This window comes from Sinohyriopsis cumingii, chromosome 1, assembly GCF_028554795.1.
Source record: "Sinohyriopsis cumingii isolate HCF-2022 chromosome 1, ASM2855479v2, whole genome shotgun sequence".
NCBI classification, from domain to species: domain Eukaryota; kingdom Metazoa; phylum Mollusca; class Bivalvia; order Unionida; family Unionidae; genus Sinohyriopsis; species Sinohyriopsis cumingii.
Window position 1 is genome coordinate 92,839,111 of NC_142961.1, and position 19,962 is coordinate 92,859,072.

Sequence of the window (19,962 nt, forward strand, 5' to 3'; positions counted from 1 at the left end):
GTCAGATGCCATTGAGTTTCTTTGAGAAAGGCATTCCTTGCTTTCATTACCGCAGTACTAGTCTTTGATGTACCGTTTGACTCCATTCAATTCGACAATCCATTTATCAATAATAGCTTATTTTGTATACTAATATTATATTTTAAATTCATTCCCTTTAAATAACTTTCACTTCCACGTTATCTCCTACTTTCATCTGCATACAGCACAGATGTAAATAAATATTTTGATTCAAGCGACAGGGGATATTTTACATGTGCGGAATGTTTCGTTATTGTTTAATTTACGTCTTTAAAAAAGAATAACTGTCAAGTGGGGAACATTATCTAGACAAAGGTTTCAGTTAGACTTTTATTACTATAGGATGAATTATGAATAGAACTGCTTATAAATAAATCAAACTGTGTATATAAATCCGATTATACCTGCACAGGTAAAAAGCAATCACAAAAAGTATTTTTCCTCAACAACCAAATCGTTCTTCTGAATATTATTATTATTATTATTATTATTATTATTATTATTATTATTATTATCATCATCATTATCATCATTATTATTATTATTATTATTATTATTATAAAAGGAGTTTTATTTAAAACGTCTACTTATTGAAAAACGCCTGACATCATGGTTATGGAAGATTTCATTTTATCTTGCAAAATCGATACAAGGAAGAGGGATAAAACAAAGCACTCAAGAAGACACATGATAAGCCCAAGCACAAAGTTAACAATTATAATATTCAATTTCTTGCAAACTCAGTTTGAGGAAATGAAGAATTTTACATTTAAATTCGTACATATGTTTGCTTCTATAATTGTCTTACTGTTAATTGTCTAGTCTCTTAAGAATCACGAGGATGTAGTTTAGTAACGTATTCATTCTTTTGAAAAGTAAACTAATTTTACATCATTTTTGGAACCCTCAAAAAGTTGAATCGGGACAGAATAGAATTCATTTTAGCTAACTGCATCATATTTGGATGAAATTTTGTAAAGTAAATGCCGCTCATGATGATTCATAACAATGATTAGGCGCGACTGGTCGACGTTTGCAAAGGGATGAGGAGGACTTAAAGGGGAATCGTTTGACATACAGTGATGGACATTCATTTAATGGGCAATTATCCATCATCACCTTATATCACCCCTTCTCTAGAGTTTATCTGCTTAAAGGTAAAGAGGTAACAAGAATGCATTAATGCATACCTGAAATATTGTTCCAGAGTTGTCAGCATGATTAAAAAGAAGACCTCTGATATAACATAGATTTGACAGTCACTCATAAAAGATTATAGTCCGATATCCTTTGGAATATGTGTTTGTGAACTGGACTTTTTATGCAGCTTTAACAAGTTTCAGTCATATCACTACGATGTCTGCAGTGTGTCAGTTTATAGTGATGTATTGGACTGGGGCATCATGCCGCAAACATGTAGCATTATGTCCCACCCAGTCACATTATCCTGACATCAGTCCTCAGTTGTTAGTACCATATTTATACGTCTTTGGTATGACTCGGCCGGGGTTCAAACTCGCGATCTTCCGCATCCGATGTCACTCTTACCATTTATGCCACCGGTGCCGTGTTCCTTTGGAATAACCGCAACGCTTAATGTTAGTAGCCTATCAGATAAAATGTGGTATTTAATGTTTGGGAGGGTTATAATCAGTAAAGATTTGTGATTGGATGAATCCAAACGTCAGCACATAACGACTTCGTATCGGTACTCATCAGATCAGCTTAATGTATTGGTACTGTTCCATTGTCCAGAGGCACGGTCTCATTATGTGCTGGTAATAGATTTGGAATACCGGCACAGTAAGTATGTAGGTAGGAAAGTTCCACGCAGACGTTACATGTCTCTTTGTAGTACCCGACATTTGTTTGATGACCATGACTTTTATTGCGGTGAAATCAGTGAAAACCGCAGCTTACAATAACATTCTGATATTTACAGCCATAGAACAGAAGATGAAAGTTACGTGTGTCGTATATGCGGACTTCTAATGCGTGAACGTTTCTGTAGAAGTTTCGGTTCCAACGACGTTCATTCAAATACAATAAGAGTCTTTTGCGGGATTTGCTACACTATAGTCAGACGTGATGGAGTGACTCAGCCACCAATGTTTTGTATGGTGGTCAGGACTCAGTTGAAGTGTTTCTTACATCGCTCGAGATTACAGAGAAATTGATTAGACAAAGGCACTCCTCAGCCGCAGACATGTTTATAACCCATGAAAGAACAATTAAAACTTAACGTAACAAAATTGCAAGATAACTTTCATATCATATCTCTTCTCTCTCTCTCTCTCTCTCTCTCTCTCTCTCTCTCTCTCTCTCACACACACACACACACACAAATAAATCATACAACCAGCACGGAAAACAAATAAATTGAAAGGGTTAGCATGGCAACATCCACGAATTGAAATATAAATAGTCTAAAGACGTATGTGACGTCACCGCAAAGGTCATAATTCGTTTAAGGTTACACGTAATGTCATATAAGGGTACAAGTTCCATCTATAATACTCGACTGCTCCACTCCACTTGCTACCCCAAAAATAATCAATATGGTTAACTATTTCAAAAAGTTGGATTACATACATACATACATACATATATACATACATACATACATACATACATACATACATGTGAAGCAGTTATAGCCATCTTATTATATGGGTTTCGCAGCTTCTCTGAAGGAATGATGAAACATTCACATTAACAGGCCCGTCGCCAGCAAAGAAAAAAAATATGGTACGGGCCCCTGCGGGATACAACTCAAGGGGTAGGGTTCTTACGTGAAATTTACTAAAGCGATTTTTAAAAATGTAATGAAAAATGCATTTCTTAGTAATCGAATCGTTGTTTAATGACTTTATGTGTTGTTTATATAATGTAAAATGTCTTCTGGGAAGAAAGAAAGACAATCACCCGAACCCTGGAGAATAACCTATATATTATGTCGATGCTCCAAAATGACCTCACGTACAAAGCATCAAATGCGTGACAACTTGATGAAGTAGACCTCATCCATGGCTCGAATGCCATCGCATGGCCAGATGTCCGAGAAAGACTCGCTAAGATTCTCATTGGAAATAAGATTGTTATATAATCAGCATGGCCATGTCATGATTTATTACAGTCACCGCGGTAATTCGCAGGGAGAAGCTTCTTGCTGAAACGTTAGCGAATGCAGCAAAGGCCACCCACAGTGTTTCCTCGATAAACGATGACTAAACAATCGCTGTGGCAAATTAACCTTTTTACATCAAGAAAGTTTTACCTTGGATAGTTATGATGTGAAAAAGGCCAAAAGAAGTTCATACGGCTAATCTTTAGTTTCTTCTGCGTAATCGGGTAAGGTGACGTACATACACGTAAGCGTTAGCCATTGTATACGTAACCAGCAGATGCAAAGAAGCAGAACCGTTGACGACTACATATTCAGCTGGTGTATCAGATAAGCTGACACGTATTTACACACGTTTACCACACCAACATGGCCACAGCTGTTGCACGTGGACCTAGACAAAAAATTTGCCAGAGTTGTGGACCCAGACAAAAAATTTGCCAGAGTTGTTAATGTGTTATTAGCAAAACATTAGCTGCGGATTCGTGCATTACATGTTAATATACATCACGACCAAGCTACTGTGGATAGCTTCAACTGAACACATGCGGAACGAATATTCGAACATCAGTGTGCGCAATAATTCTTAATGAATCTTGAAACGAGGTCTTGCGATTGGTTGACACCACTTCGATCACTTAGAGCTGGATAACGACGCCACTCACACGATCATATTAAAACCCGCTGAAGCAATTCGGCAAAAGACTGTCACCGTTGCCCATAAAACGGTTTCACAGCCACCCGTGTAAGACACACTCGGGAAAAATTTGGTTCGGTGTCTGTGTGCGCCCGGGGAGTTAGAAGGCGGGCAAGGTCTTGCTACTCAGACTGGATTGACTTTCCATTTAAAAAGCACGTTATTATTTTGGCGTCTGTGAATGAACTAGCAGTGAAACCACCAAGATAACATCTGTGCAAGAGGAATCGCATGTTATTCCATGTTATACGGACTACCAGCGAGGTCTATATTAATGAGACAGCTCGTTAATCGTGTGGCGCCGGTATGCTTAAGTAGTGATACCATCCTGGAAAATCAACCGTTTGGTATTCAGCAGGGATAAACTTACTGTGTTGCATCATTATCAACCTATTCGATATTTCCTTGGCCGGATAAGATCGGCTGTGTGTGCGAATTCACGTCATTGCACAAAACACTCAACCTACCTAGCATGAAGGAGTTCCTTTAGCACAATCACACATGATACTTCTTTCGCCATCAGTCACGATCGAATGCATTTTAGATTTCATTCTCACGTATTTTTGTATGGCGTACCCGCGCACTCGTCCTTGAATTTTCCTGCGATTTTCTTGTTGGTGTTTCTAAATACTGGGTGGTCTCGCTGATACTCTTTTGTATCAAATTCATTTTTCAGACTTGGTTCATCCATGTTTTGCATACACGGATGTGATGTGCATCAGCAATGACTCCGTGTCATTGAATATCATTTTGAAGTTGTCACCATTTGTTCTTATCAAATTAAAACTGGTACCATAGTAATTAGGATAAGTCCAACGCATACGCATCACGGTAAATAGACTTCGTTAGCTTTAGTTTAGATTTCGCACTGTGTACATCAATGAGTCTACAATCAAAGATCTTCCGGAGCTCAAACGCAGAGTCAACAATAAGCTCGCGAAGTTTGTCTTGTTTGCCATCCGAACAAGTTAACGCAGATTCTCCATAGTACTTCCGAACGCAGCGATGTTCGTGGGCTTAAAGAAGTTCTTTTCAAACTCATTAGTTTCGACGGTGCGATTCCATATTCATCTTGATATATGGAGACACCCAGGCGCGATTTAGTACCAGTTTAGTATATTCCATATACTTTCAATCGGAATCAACGATTTCACACTGGTATTATGACAACCACTCGCATGGCACCGGCAGTGCTTCTGGGGTCAGTGAATGATTAAATATGAGTGTTGTGTACCTTGTCTGGTTACACAAGATCAACTTCACAAAAATGCCCGATGTTGCTGTTATTATCGTACCCATATATCGGCATTAACTTATCGACAGTTGTGTGGTTGATCCCGGCTTTAACATATCGACGGTTGTGGGATTGATCCCTGCTTTAACATATCGACAGTTGTGGGATTGATCCCTATAAAATGTCCTACGAGTATGGGTTTCATCATTGTCCAGCCATAGACACTGTATGTGTCAAGATACATGATGTAAGTGTTTGGTTTATTCGATTTGTACGCGTCAACGAGCGGATTATTCGTTGGAGGATGACATGGAGATACGTTACACAAACAAATGTTGATCAATATCATCCAAAAGTTTCAACTCTACCATGTTTGTGTCAAAGTGCACTCGATGTCATTCCCGGGGATAAGAAATAGTGTTTTTGGTCTAGTGATTATACCCTCCTGGTAGTGATAGTCGACAAGGCTTTTACATCCATACTCGGATCACTCATTATTCTCGTCCGCATAGTTGTTGGGGTAAATACCTTCGAGCGGCAACAACGAATGAAATGCCTCAATCGGTGGCAAGTAAGTTTCTGAAAATTTATCACTGTTACTCATGTACGGGTAGGGATAAATTCGTTTGCGAGTGAGCAAAGTTAACTTTCAATCGTTGGCGCCACGAGTAATTGTAAAACGAATAATTCTAAAACGATCATTACCAATCGCTTCAAGGTCGTAACTAGTATCTACAGGCTGGAGTTAAGGAACTACAGAGAGGCAACGAAATGCAGCTGTCAGAGCCTAAAGGCAATGCATTTTCATTGTTGTTGGGGATTGCGTTTATTGACTCTTTTGATTCTGCTGATATTCTTTGCATGACCAGGTTGCCATCACAGCCACACAAATTATGAAGTACCACAGAAAATTTTCTTTTGCTTGAGTTGTTACTTATATTTTATTTAATTTATATTTGATTTACTTAGTGTTAGTAGTGATGTTTAGCGAGAGAGAGATCTCAGAGTCCGGGCTTTTAAACGCTTGATGTCAAGTTGTTTTCTTCTGTTGTGACCAGTATTTAATTTTTTAGTTTTTGAGTTATATGTTAATTTTTCTTCAGATTATTTGGACTCTAAAAGATTAATTCGTTTCTCTGGAAATATTGCATTCATGCAGAACTCTTGAACAAGGACATTTCTTAAAAGTTTTATTTGGATTTCGAAAATCGGAGGATTAATTATTGTGTTTCTACAAGGACCTGTAGACTTCAACACAGTACAGGCTACATCATACGTCATCGCCTTCCATCTATTCTTGGATTATTTTTGGATTTGATTCTTGAAACCGTAAGTTCTTTTTTTCTTCTTAATTTTTACTATATTTTTTCAGGGAAAGCATGTGCTTTCATGGGTTATAAACATGTCTGTGGCTGAGGAGTGTGTTTGGTTTCCTTTTTATTGGAGTGGGTAACCTGCGTAGGTAAGTAGCACATAAATTACACACAAATGATAAGTTTACTAAGTTAAGATTAAGTAGTGATGATCTGTAATTGGTGATATATATGTAACACGACCTATGTATTATGCAGTATAAGTATTCGAGATGGTGTCTATTCTGGTCATATTTAATAAGTCTGGCACGGAGGTCCATACTAAAACCTGCCATAGCTATCACGTATGATTTATCGCTACCGCCCTACTGCGGTACAGCCGGCCACAAACGTCACAATCCGGCTGACAAAATGACTTTCATAAAGAAAACTTTACCTTTTTATAAGTGCTAAAACAGATAAACAAGGCGTCACAAAAAAAAGAAAAACAGTTTAAGATAAAAAGCATAATTTCTCTTCATGACAAAATATGGTGCAAAATAAATACACTGTGGAGAATATGTTATTAATCAGCAACTCCATAAAGGTTAAGAACGAAAATAAAATAATCGTGCACAAGTCTAGATGAAACGGTTATCAATTAATTGAAAACCCATTCGCGGAAAAGTATGGACTGACTAAAATAATGCATTTTTTTACAGATTAAGGAGGTATTGATTTTTTGAGACGAAAATTCATGAGTCATTATAATGCAGTTTTCAATATAATCTCATAACGTTTCAGGTATACCATTTCAATATTATTCCAAAAAGTACCTTTACTAAGTAAGTCAGTAACAAACAGACCATGCAAACAAGACACTGTTTCTTCAGAATATGTTCCCTCAGGTGGGGAGGGGTAATTGTGGTATGAGGTCTGTCCGTTCAGACTTTTTGTAGTAAATCCCATTCAAGCTAATACATCTTCAAGAAAGGCATACTTTAAACTTACTCAGAAAATATTATCAAGTATCGTCACTAGTAACAAATGTGCAGCCATCTGAAATGGTGTACTATTGCTGTTCGGCGAGGAGCAATTTGTAATAAGTCTGTCATATACTGAAATTTTTTCATGTAGTAAAATTTAATTTGGAATAATCATCTATTAGAAAATTCTATTTGGAAGTGTTCACGACGGTAAATTTAATTTTAATTATTTTATAGTTTGTAAAATTGTTTTACAAAATTTCAATTTAGATGTGTAATTATAATACAAATTCAAAGTCAGAAAGTACTAAATTTTAGATAGCAAAGTTGACACCAATTCTGCTAAGCACAACAAGTGGTTACTCGTGCACATATTATAGGGTTTTCAAACTATTAGCAGTGGGGCAAGACGGCTCACTACAAAATGCCAAATAATGCACAAAACACTTAATTCATCGCGTACTGGACGGGGCAATGAAGTAATACTGGCACTTGCCATTTGGTAACTGCAAGATGTCAAGGATGAGCCTAGTTGTCATGGTGGCTGACAGGATACCAAACATTACATATAAATATGGAAGCTGTATCAAGGTATATCAGATCAATACCAAGTATAGTGCTGAATGCAACGATGAAAGGAGGCCATAAAATAAGACAAATACAGTCCCAGAGAGGTAATTCTGCCTAGAACAAGGGCATTACTCTGTGCAGCGAAAACATATCCACTGCCTGTTTGTCACCACAGCCCAAGATTATTGCCAGAATGAGTGAAGCTGAATTTGCCGTTGAAGTCAAGTATGCTGATAGAGCCTCTGTATTAACACCAGCCTGTGAGGGTGCATTCAAGTCACTTCAACTGCAGTTGCCTATTCTCGGTACTAAATCATCTTTGAAAAAGATGACATAATGTAGGGTATTTGGAGGAATCAGACTAATTGATAGTGAAAGAATGGCAGATGGCATCTGGAAAAAATCATCACCAAACATCCCCAATTGCAACGACCCCGAAATGCAGATTGCAAAGGAAACGAAAATAGTACTAATAGAGAGTGCGACTATCAAGCACCTGAACGTAAGCTGTATACCTAAATAAATACAAGCAAAACAGTACCTAACCCGCCACACCAAATTTTGGACTTGCGGTCGGTCTTCACGACAAGACAAACAACATGGACATTTTGTTTCCTACTGTTTTCATTAAACAACAATCGAATGCAACCTACTATACAATTTCATTAAGTTTGAAGTCTGTCCTTTTAAAAGTATTACAGTAAGTACCTTTACTACATAACTCAGTGGCAAACCATGCAAAGCAATGTGCTTTTCTTTTGAATATCTTCCTGAATTTGGTCGACTGGAAGAATGAGGAGATAATTGTGGTCTGATGCCAGATATGCGAGTTTTCTATAATTTCTTGGGAATGTCCCATGACACATGTCGATTTTGATGACGCAAATTAAAATTATCAAAAAGACGCTATGGAATATCACTTGCCTTGTCACTTGCATACTCTTTGCAGGGATCACGGCTATGTAATAACCTGTATTGCGTCCAAAAAGTGAACGTGCAAAATTGCAAAGCAAACTGTCACAAAATTTAATCTTGGAAAATTGCAAAGCAGCTGGTGTGTGACAGTCCATTCAGAATTCTTCGCCGTCTTCACTTATTGGCTCCGAGGCCCTTCCTTTTCCACCAAAACCTTCAGTTGCTTTTTTCTCGAATTTAGTACATTGTCTTATATAATGGAACATTGCTGATATGCAATAGCTCATTACTTCGATATGCTTTTATATGCTATTTTTATATACACTATAGAGCACTGACCATATTCTGAACCATTTAATTTACGACAAGTTACGAACATTTCTCCTAAATAACTGTTTAAATGATCAGAATATTTTCAATACTGCGTCTCTCACGTTTGTTGTCGACATTGCGAATATCATGTTCATTGACCTGCTTGTTTGAAAGTTAACAATGTGACTAAGTAAACTCGTTCACATTGTTCACTTTATCATCTATAATTTCAAATAGGCGAAATAGCTTCTTTAGTTCATCCACAGACAAATCTAACAAATTAATCCGAAAACGTCTACTACATGAATGTATATGGTTTGTTTACAAAGTGGTTCCTAATACACAATTAATTTGTTAGACGCATGTGTCGTGCAGTATAAGTGTGTTCAGTATCGTAAAATACTGCACAATTTTGAAAAGGTAAAGTTAACGGAGAAAGAAAACGAGTATATAATAATTGTCGATGTTACTGAGGCATGACGTTATAACCAAGTCTTGTCGAACTTATTGAGGCAAGACGTTATGTACAAGACTTGTGTAAAATCGTGGTGTCGTTTAAGCACAGTGCAAAGGTGACTTTTGAAGTCTGTAAAATCTCTGCAGATTATGTACAGTATTGTACTGTTCTGTATCGTAATACACTTCCAAAAGTACGGCCAAACAGAGTTCAAAGCACAGTCAATCAGTCAAAACAGGATGCTAGATAGTCTAACGAAAATAAGACCCGCGAAAGTTTGTATTTCAGTCTATCTGTCTATCTATCTATCTATCTGTCTATCTATCTACAAACCTACCTACCTTTAGTTCGTATTACTGTTGCTAGGTCGGCTTGTCTATTTTTATTATAAAAAAAGAATATATTTCTCTAAATTCTGTTCAGTAAAGTTTATAGTTACTGAGAAGAGAGACTGAAATAACCAAGTATGTCCTTTACAGTCTTCCATATCTAGATGCAGGCACAAAATATTGATTCATTATTGTAGTATTATATGCATAAGTGTGAAATAAAGAACATTATTGCCGAAATAATTTTCATGTTTCTCGTTCCTAAATTATTACATGCTAACAAATCTTACATTGATTGTGTGTGCCTACAGAAGTTATAAATACTGTTATGTATATTTGATTTAATTTATATTTTAATCAATTTAATTGTCTGTAAGTTTTACATTAATTTTATTATATGTTAAAGTAATGTAATTTTGTCTACTGGAATTTGATATTTTCCAGAAATTAGTTTGACCTGACTGTTTACTCGAAAACACCTAAAAATAGAACTTTGTATCTTTTTATTGACATAGTTCCTGACCTTAATTAAGAATCAAGTGAACAACTGCTTTTTTCAATTCATTCTTAATGTGTGAATGATAATAGTGATATCGAGGCTTACTGGGACTATGTGACTTTAGACGTAAATAAATTCTACGATGTTCAAGAAATTCTTTTTTTTACCGGAGAGTTGAGCCGCTACCGGGAATCTGTTTTGCCTCTCAAGTTAGTGTAAAACCTATGTCTTTATAGAAATAATCTCAGTTGGGCGTTCAAATACTTGATGTCAAGGTGTTTGTTTTGTTGTGACCAGTTTGGAGTTACATTTTAATTTCAAATCCAATTATTTGGATTCTAAAAGATTAATTCGTTTTTCTGGAAATATTTTAGTGCTCATACAGAATTCTTGGGCAAAGAAATTTCTTTAAATTTTATTTGGAATTCAAACACGGGAATATTATTGTTTGTGGAAAAACAAAGGACTATAGACACAACAGCACTATACGGGATACAGTATACGTCATCGCCTTCCATTTTCGTCGGGTCTCGAACTTGAATTCATTTGAACATTTTATTATTAGGACTTCTAAATAATAATTGTTGGACTATTTTTTGGATTTGATTTTTTAAGACCGTAAGTACTTTTTCCATTGTTTTTCCAGAGAAATAAATTATTTGTTAAATTTTTTGAATTATTTGTTTTCACTTTTTCTTAGTTACTGTTTATGAGAGCTTGACAATACGTCAAGAAACGCGAATACCTTGTGAGCCGGAACAAATAAACGGAAACTGAATTATCTATCATACTTAGAAATTAGTATTTGCTGAAGAGGTTTTACTAAGCAACATACGCGTCTCTATGAAAGTTATTTCTCATTAACACCTTGAACACATATACAAATCCCCTGTGACACATTGTAGAATCGAACTTGCTTTGTGGATAGAGAGGGTCGTTTAGTTTACAAAATTTAAAAAATGTGATTTACTGCAAGAGATTAAGTCATCCAAATTATTCCGCTCACTTAATTTACGGATATGTATATGATCAGCCTATGAAAGTGAGATGAATGTATGAAAAGTGGGGCGGTGTCCTGAAGAATGAATTTAATCTTCTAAGCTTTGTTTCAGGAGCAAGTTTGGTATATAATAAAAAGATTTTTGTATTTTCTTGTTTAAAACTGGATATATTTCACCTTGCTGTCTTCGCCACTCGCCAAAGTATTACTTTTTGTTCCACACGAATAAATAAATCCGGTAATAATGTAGGACAAGAATGTCCTCTATTTCTTATATACATAAGTGTGAAATATAGAAACTTATTGGTGAAATATTTTTCATATTTTTAATTCCTATATTTTCACATATGAAAAATATATCCTTATATATTAGCATGTGAAAATACAAGAATTCCCATCATGCAATGCAACCATTCATTGTGTATGCCTATAGAAGTTATCCTTGATTTGAGAAGAAAAGACAGTATATTCTTTATTTCAAAAATAGCACTGAAGCAAATTACGTTGAATGATGTTCGTGAATACTGAAGGATATTGGGACAGTGTGATATTCTTTAACTTGAACAAGATAAGATTTTTAAATTTATTTTTGTATAAAAAAAAATCATTTATTTGTACATATATGAGACATTACTGTCCTTTCACAGTATGGTAGATCGTACTAATTAGATATTAGATGCGAGCATAGGCCGTGGGAATGAAAGTAAATAGCATTATTTTGCCTCGAGATTATAACTGCGTTGGCCATAGTTTGATTGTCATATTGAAATTTAAGTTTTTCATCTTGGAGTAGTAATTACTTTGCACAAATATAGTTCACATAACAAAATTTAATGCAGTGCACACACCAGCGGTCGAAGGATGCTGTACTTTTAAAATGCTTCTTCCCGTACATAAAAATGTGGCAAAATACTCCTAATCAAATAAAAGAGTAATTTCAAACTTTAAATATTCATTTATTGTCACTTATTAGTCTCCATTTTATACATGCAACAATGTTGATACATAAATAGTAACAAACACGCATCACCTGCAATAAATAAACACAAATATATACCGAGTCCAGAACAATTTGGCACACAATAAATGCTACATGTTTTCGACAATCATTTACTATGCTTATAACATTATCGTTTCTTAATCTGCTTTATATTTGCAATGTTTACCAAGACAAATATACAGCGATATTTACATGGTGCTTTTAAGGAAAACAGTACATAAATGATTAGCTAATTTGATGAAAAAAATCTTAAATGATATCGATTCCCTTCTTAAATATACATGGTATGATATGACTTGTGGTTGGATTTAAATCTCATTTTTTTCTAGACATATTTTAACATAATATATGTCTACTTTGCATAATACATGTAACAGAGCAAATGTCTACATTTCATAACTCAACATCACTGAATGGAACGAATCCCTTTTTTTGACCAGCACTATACCACAATGGACTTCATGTATGTAGCTGCTATTTTCTAGAGTGCCTCGTTTGATGTCTACTTTCTAGGCACGTCCTTTGATGTCTGTTTGAAAGGAACAAAAATTACCCTGTTCTCAGTAGTGTGATATTTAGAATGCAGCTCACCTAATAGAGACATTTATCAGTCACGTCATGTAAAAATGTCGATAACAAAGTCAAAGAGTCACATACGATCCTTTTTTGAACTCATCTCAAAATGTGAAAAATATCTTCATACTTCTCCCTTTTTTATAAAAAATATTGCTTTGACGAAAAACAGTTCATCACGATCTACTAACAACACCCACGAAATATTCTTAACAGAGTGGTTTTTGTGACTGTCATTGGTGACACACAAAGGATACGTCTTGTAAGGGGAGATAAAACCAATCTTAGCTATTTAAAACAAAAGAAAACATCAAGTAAAACATTATTCAGAAATATTTTAAGAGTTCAAGATAAAGAGAGACAAAATAAAAAATCTGGAGCATGAAGATATTTTTTAAAATATCTTTAGTCCAATTTGACATTGAGAATATTTGCATTTTTTAAACATCATTTAGTAAATGGTAATGAAGTTGATTTATGACAAAATGTCTTCACTGTAAGATAGTGTTTTTTTTCTTCAAAATACATGTACATTTCATTACAGGAAATAGTTCGTAACAAGCATTGTGGGAGTATTTGGAGGACAGTGTATTTGGAGTCTTTACTGCAGTATTTGCTTTGAAATAGATTTATTTCGTATTAAAATAAATATATAAAACTTACGTTCAATGTAATAAAAAAACTGTTTGATAGCAACTTAAGTTCAAAATTATTGTGTTCATCCTAATTTGCAAAGAGCACTTCAAGTAAAACCTGCAATCGCATCGTAAAGAACTCAACATGATTCAGGGCCAGACATCACACCGGGGGCTAGCACACAACTTTTGACCTCTTCAATATAAGTTTTGGCTTTTTCTAAATTATTGGCATGCAAAAATTACACAGAGAGTACCAGGGAATGTGAGCATTTAGAGTGTTATTATAAAAGCCTTTGTTTCTACAAACGTTTGCTGAGTAATTAATTATGAGCCAATTATAAACAGCTAGAAAAGGTTTGTGAAAATAAGAATGCCTATTAAAACATTGTTAAGTATCCAAATATTTCAAGTCATGGGTTATGCGCTTTGGAGATAGATTTAACTGAAACATGCCAACAATTACTTTAAGAACAAAACTATATCAAAGCGGGTAAGAATGTTTGTGAGTGGTATCAGGGCTGTGATACTGTCTCTGATTTTCAAATAAAACTACACTTTACGAACAACCTCTGGACAGATGTATTGCAGGTGGAATAAAAATGACAACCAGTCTGACATACAAGGAATTGCATGTAAGCAACTATTCAGAATCTTTAAAGGACTCGCGGTACTAATGTAGTTCCCATAGTAAACCTATGCAAACACCATGACATTAAAAATTCAATAACTTAAAATTTCTGAATGCTTACGATCAAACATATATTTATCAGTATAGATGAATCCTGGATATCAGCTTCTGTGTAGAGGAAAGGATATGAGCAACGGCATTATCTGGACCTGCATGTGTTTGAAACTAGTGACTTCAATTCCGCACCAAAGAGTCAGGTGCTAAATTTAGTAGTAAGAGTTCCAAACTCAGGACTGTTAAAGAACTGAACTTCCATCAATAAAACAAAGACTCTATTTTTTTCCACTTATAACTAGGATAAGCTCTCAAAAGATTCTTTTCCCAAAAAAACATTACTTACATTATTAACCAATCCTGGTCAGCAAAACCCATTTATACTCTATTTTATCACCCATTTCCAGGCTGGTTCCCATTTTTCCATACCATTAGTACCGTGTATCCTATATCCACCCTCGATTTTCGTGACAGCCCTAGGAATAGTAGTTCAATACAACAGCAAGCAATGTACATAGTTCTGCTTGCCAAAGATTACTTTACTGAATATTATATTACACTGCAAGTTCATGTTGACCTATATAACAATGGTGCATTTCAGACAACATTTAAGTAATTTGTTCTAAGAAGGAATCGAAACCCGAGCAACGAGTAACGGCACATATCTGTAACACCAGTCTTAAACCTCAGAACCCCCCCCCCACACACACACACACGCACACACACAAATGATGGAACAAGGTTCATGGCAAGGAGTCGAGGTCGAAAGTTCATTCGTTAGGCAGGCAGAATTTAACACAAAGCTGAATGCAACAACACGCTGGATTTCTTTTTTGAAATACATAGTATATACACGATGAAACTATAAATGTAAACTGACACATATATTTTGTATACCGAACAGAAAGGAAAGCGCTTATCAGTGGGTCCCACAATATGTTTGAAAGAAAGTTTTATATGCATACACACACACATATACACAAACACATATTGCTTGTATGGTTTGTCCCGAATATACGGAATATAAAATGTATTGGTAAGAACACGTCGAGAACCTCATGCCCTATAAAAAAAAGTTTTGTACAACTTGAAACGAAACACTAATCTGGCTTTGAAAAAGTTTGAAAATTCTTTTTATCGCGCTTAATCCATTTTTGTGCAGTGAAATTTTAAAAGAATTCAAAACTTCTTGGAATCAGTAAAAGTTAGATTCGTCGTCTAATAATATTAAAACGCAATCATGTTTGTTTTTAATTTTTAAGTATGATTTGTTAAAAAAAAGCAATTAAACCTATTTTGTCTTCAACACGATACTGATGATATTATCAATCACTCTTTGATTGTCATTTGTCTTTTTATTTTGTGTGTCTAATGCCATGTTAATGATTCTAAAGACGGCAAAACTGAATAAAATGTTTTTACGTAAATGCTGTTTTAGTAAACTGTTTTGACGATGTAAACTGTCGCTATCTATAAACGTCAATACGTCCAGATCTAATTAAATGAACCTACGTCGATATCTATGTTGTGCTCTTTTATTTCCTGTGACTTCTTTTCAAAGCAATTACTTTTGTACTTAGAAAAAACTTGCATTTCTGTCTCTTTACCAGTCAATTAGAACAGATCATTTAATAACAGGAAATAAATTTGAGTACTATTCTATATTGATTGAAAGTGTTTCACTTGAACAACGATTGAATTAAGCAAAAAGGAGCCTTGTTGTTTTTTTTTATAAATAAATGCAAAAGTAGAAAATACAGACGCCAACATTTCTGATACTATATTGCGTATAGAACGATAAGTCGTAGTTTAAGTTTAATCGGTTAATTTTATGGCAAAACTTGCACTGTTAAAAAGTGTTTAAAAATTATCATGAAATTATGAAATTATCATGAAATGCCCATGGCTATGATTAAATATTAACGATAGTTTAATGGAAGGCAGAGTTAGAGTCAATACAAAATTATTGACGTTAGGAAACCTCAAAATCATATGAATTAGACTTTGGCAGAAACATCTAAACATACGAACCTTGAAGATTATTTTAGGTTGACACACATACGTTTTAGATAGACACACACACAGCTTAACTTGACGCACATACACGACCATAAGAACAAAAAGAGAACTGACAAAGCGTAACTAAGCTTTCTCTTGATTTGGTGAGCACGGGGTGACCCTAAATTTCTTTGCTTGCAAAAAAATGTTTGGAATGTAGATGTGTAACAAACGTCTAATTTGAGATTTAGCAAATTGAACTTAACAGTTTAGGCATAAATCACAGTTATAATCTGATTTACAAATCTCAAAAGAATTTGGTACCTTGCTGGTATGTTGTGTTATGCTTCATAATACTTCATAACGCATATATGAAGAAATGTATCAAAGTATGAATTGATATTACTATTCTAGAGTTCTTCAGTTGCAATGAATAAAAAAAAAAAGGATTATTGGTGGAAGAATGTTTAAAAATTAAACTCGAATATCAATCCTTAGGGGTCAAGAATTAAAATAAATAAAAGTGTGAGGAAGTTGGTAAGACCAGTTTTGATGCTGAAAACTCCATTTCAAATACAAACACACTGTAAAAGCCAAAAGAGTAAGTCGTCTGAGCCTTTTCTCAAATAAAAATCGAGACAATGACCTCTCATTAATTATAATTGCTAAAAGCAGAGGTGACGTCAGCACGACGATGCAAGTTCTTCGAGACTTTGCTGTAGGTCCATGGATCCAGAGTTCTTGTTGTCTTCACCACCCACAACCTTTCCATTGAATGTGAAAGGCCATGTCTGCAACAAAAGAAAAAGAAGTATGCGCGATAATAAAAGTCTGCGGAAAATTAATAATATCATGTGTAGTGAATTGGGTAATGACCGACGGTAGCTGTTCGCTAATTTAAAACAAAAAAGTTCTTGACATATTATTGGGAACCGTTTTTGTAGAAGAACAAATTTTATGAGGATGAACCGTAGCTTGTCAATAGCAGTCCTGTATTTTTAAGTTTAAAGTTTGTGTACCATCCTCTACCGGGAAATGCAACAAACTGTTGTTTTTTTAATTTGTTTTTGTTTGTTTGGGTAATTTGGTTGTGGGGTCGGGAGTGGCGTGGGTTGTTGGGCAATGTTTGCATCATAGAAAGAATGTATTCATAAAGCATATTACTGAACACGGAATGAGATTTATAAGAACCCAAGTTTGTTACTGCTACCACATACAAGATGGAACTTTAATCTCTGTCGAATTAAAAGTTACATCACAGTGCTGGAGCCGTGACCGAAATGGTGCGGGTTCGAATCCAATGATAAGACCAGCCAATGTCCTCTACCGTGGTGTGTCCTTGTTCAAGGCACTTAACAATTGCTTCGGCAGTAAATAACCTTGTGTTGCTCTGCCGTAAAGCATCAAATCAGACTCCAGTGTCCGTATAAATGGATTTGAAAATGATGTCTAGCACGAATTCCACATCACAGTAAGATTGCAGTCTGAAATCTCTTGGCGAGACACTTGCAAAATACACCTCAGAAATACGTGTATGCTGATCGTGTTTGCAGCAAAACGATAACTTTAAGGAAATGTTGGCACTATTTGAATAAGAACTAGTTCAGTAACAAAAAGTTTTCAAACAAGCTAATTTGCCGATATGATTGGACAAATATCGCCTTTGAGAACTGTATACTCAACTACTTTCGTTCACGTGGAGTAATATACACATGGAACAATATGGCTACTCACCAAACACATCAGATTGTTGTGTATTCGTACAACTACTTCTAGGGTTGTTTGACTACTTGTCGGAAATGACCGAGCGACATTCCGATTGGTGATAAAGTGTCCATTTTTACGGTATCTACATTATCTGAAAAAAAAGTATGAGCTGTGACGAGCGCGAGTGGATGGTTGGCCTTATTGAAAACCCTGATGATACCTGCCGTCACATGTCTTACTTCAACAGACACTCTACATGTGTATGCAATATCGTACTTCGTTGAATTTCTGAAGTGTTTAACGCTGGCTAATAACTATCAACCTTCTCTTCTGAATAAGGTACACAAGTTCCTTACCTTTCGCCAATTATGCACAGCGCCGATGTGAAGCTACCAAACAAACATTACAGTTCAGAGCAATTTGTAAAAAAGCCATTATACGAAATGACGTTATTGACTAACCAACCACGAAACTGATTTTACTAGTTACATGCCTATGATACTGGTATGACAATTTTGCCCTGGTTTCAGCGAACGAGGTGCCATTCAAAACGGCCCGGGAGTGTTCCAGTTGAATAAAAGTGGTTAAATCTTCATTGTCTCTCTAAGCTGACATTAAATTAAAGCAATCTATCATTGTGGACGTGCTTTTTTTAACCCTTATAAAAAAGAGGTAGATTCACATTTGGAAATTGGTCCGTCGAAGGGCAAATAAGCCAAATTGAATCCACTGAGGTTCAATTAAGTGCAAACCATCACCAAATTATATCCGAGACAGCTTAGAACTGCAATGAAATATTCTGTGTACTACTTTTTGTGTGGATACCTCTACCAATTCTAGTCAGTAGGCCTCTGAGGTGATCCCATTTGGACCGAAAATTGGATTAGCATTTTATACCTTTTTAATATATTTATGTATGTTTCCCTCCACTCCGACTTCTACCCTGATCATTCGTTGCGGGACTATTTTTTTAATATAAAAGTATTTTTGAAGAATATATATATATATATATATATATATATATATATATATATATATATATATATATATATATATATATATATATATATATATATGTCCAACTGCACAAAAAATATGCAACGGTAGATCTAACGATGATTAAGGCGTGTAAAAGTCAGACTTTATCCTGTATTTAAAACAAATACCTTATATACTCGCTGATAGGTCGAGTCAAACTGTAAGCAACAAAGATCCCGATCATCCGTAGCATAATTTGCCTGCCGATGAGGGTCTATCATTTTAGTTAAAATTACTACTCCTAACAAACTGTACAAGACAGATCTGCAGAAGCATTATGCTTCTGCAGATTTGGGTCTGTGCAGTTTGCAGTTATACTAGACTCGTAAGTGAGTACAGGCGGTATTTCCTTTATATGTTTTCCCGCACTCCTTATTTGATACTACCATGCAAATTTTTGGCTTCTAGTTTCTAAGTCATGATGATTATGTCGGGTTTATAGCACGAGAATTTGGCTTAAGCTCGGATCTGACTTTTGCAATTAGGGATCATAGAGTCAAGCTCAATGTGAAAACGGATTTTAATCATCCACCCCCACCCCACCCCCAATTCGCTTTATTTATTTTTCCATAAAACAGTACACGGTGATGGCAAAACCACGGAAAAACAAGTTAATACACATTTACAAGCTTTTCGACATCCGCAGTACATTTGTATGGCAAGTACACGCAAAACATTTTGGTTAAATGGCAAACGAAACTTTAACATAAATATTGATCGGGATAGAAAAGAAATATAACAACTTATTCTCGCCATTATTATTCCGAATATTGATTTGCTATTCGACGACGTTAGTTCTTATAACATGCATGTCAAAAGTATCATGGGAAGGATTTTATTTTACAAACTTTAACCTTTGACCCTAGATAACACTGGTCAGTTCGTGGACC

The 19,962-nt window shown here is 35.3% G+C and overlaps 1 protein-coding gene across 1 annotated transcript in view; it reads right to left on the bottom strand.

Moving 5' to 3' along the window:
* Positions 1–14,179: 14,179 nt before the first annotated feature.
* The window catches only part of LOC149807356 (transcription factor 21-like), a 43,309-nt gene continuing 37,526 nt past the window's right edge, over positions 14,180–19,962 (bottom strand). The window contains exon 2 of the mRNA XM_089965823.1: positions 14,180–17,118. Within this exon, the coding sequence (XP_089821949.1) occupies positions 17,011–17,118 (108 nt within the window). The 3' untranslated portion in view covers positions 14,180–17,010. The remainder of the gene's footprint in view (positions 17,119–19,962) is intronic.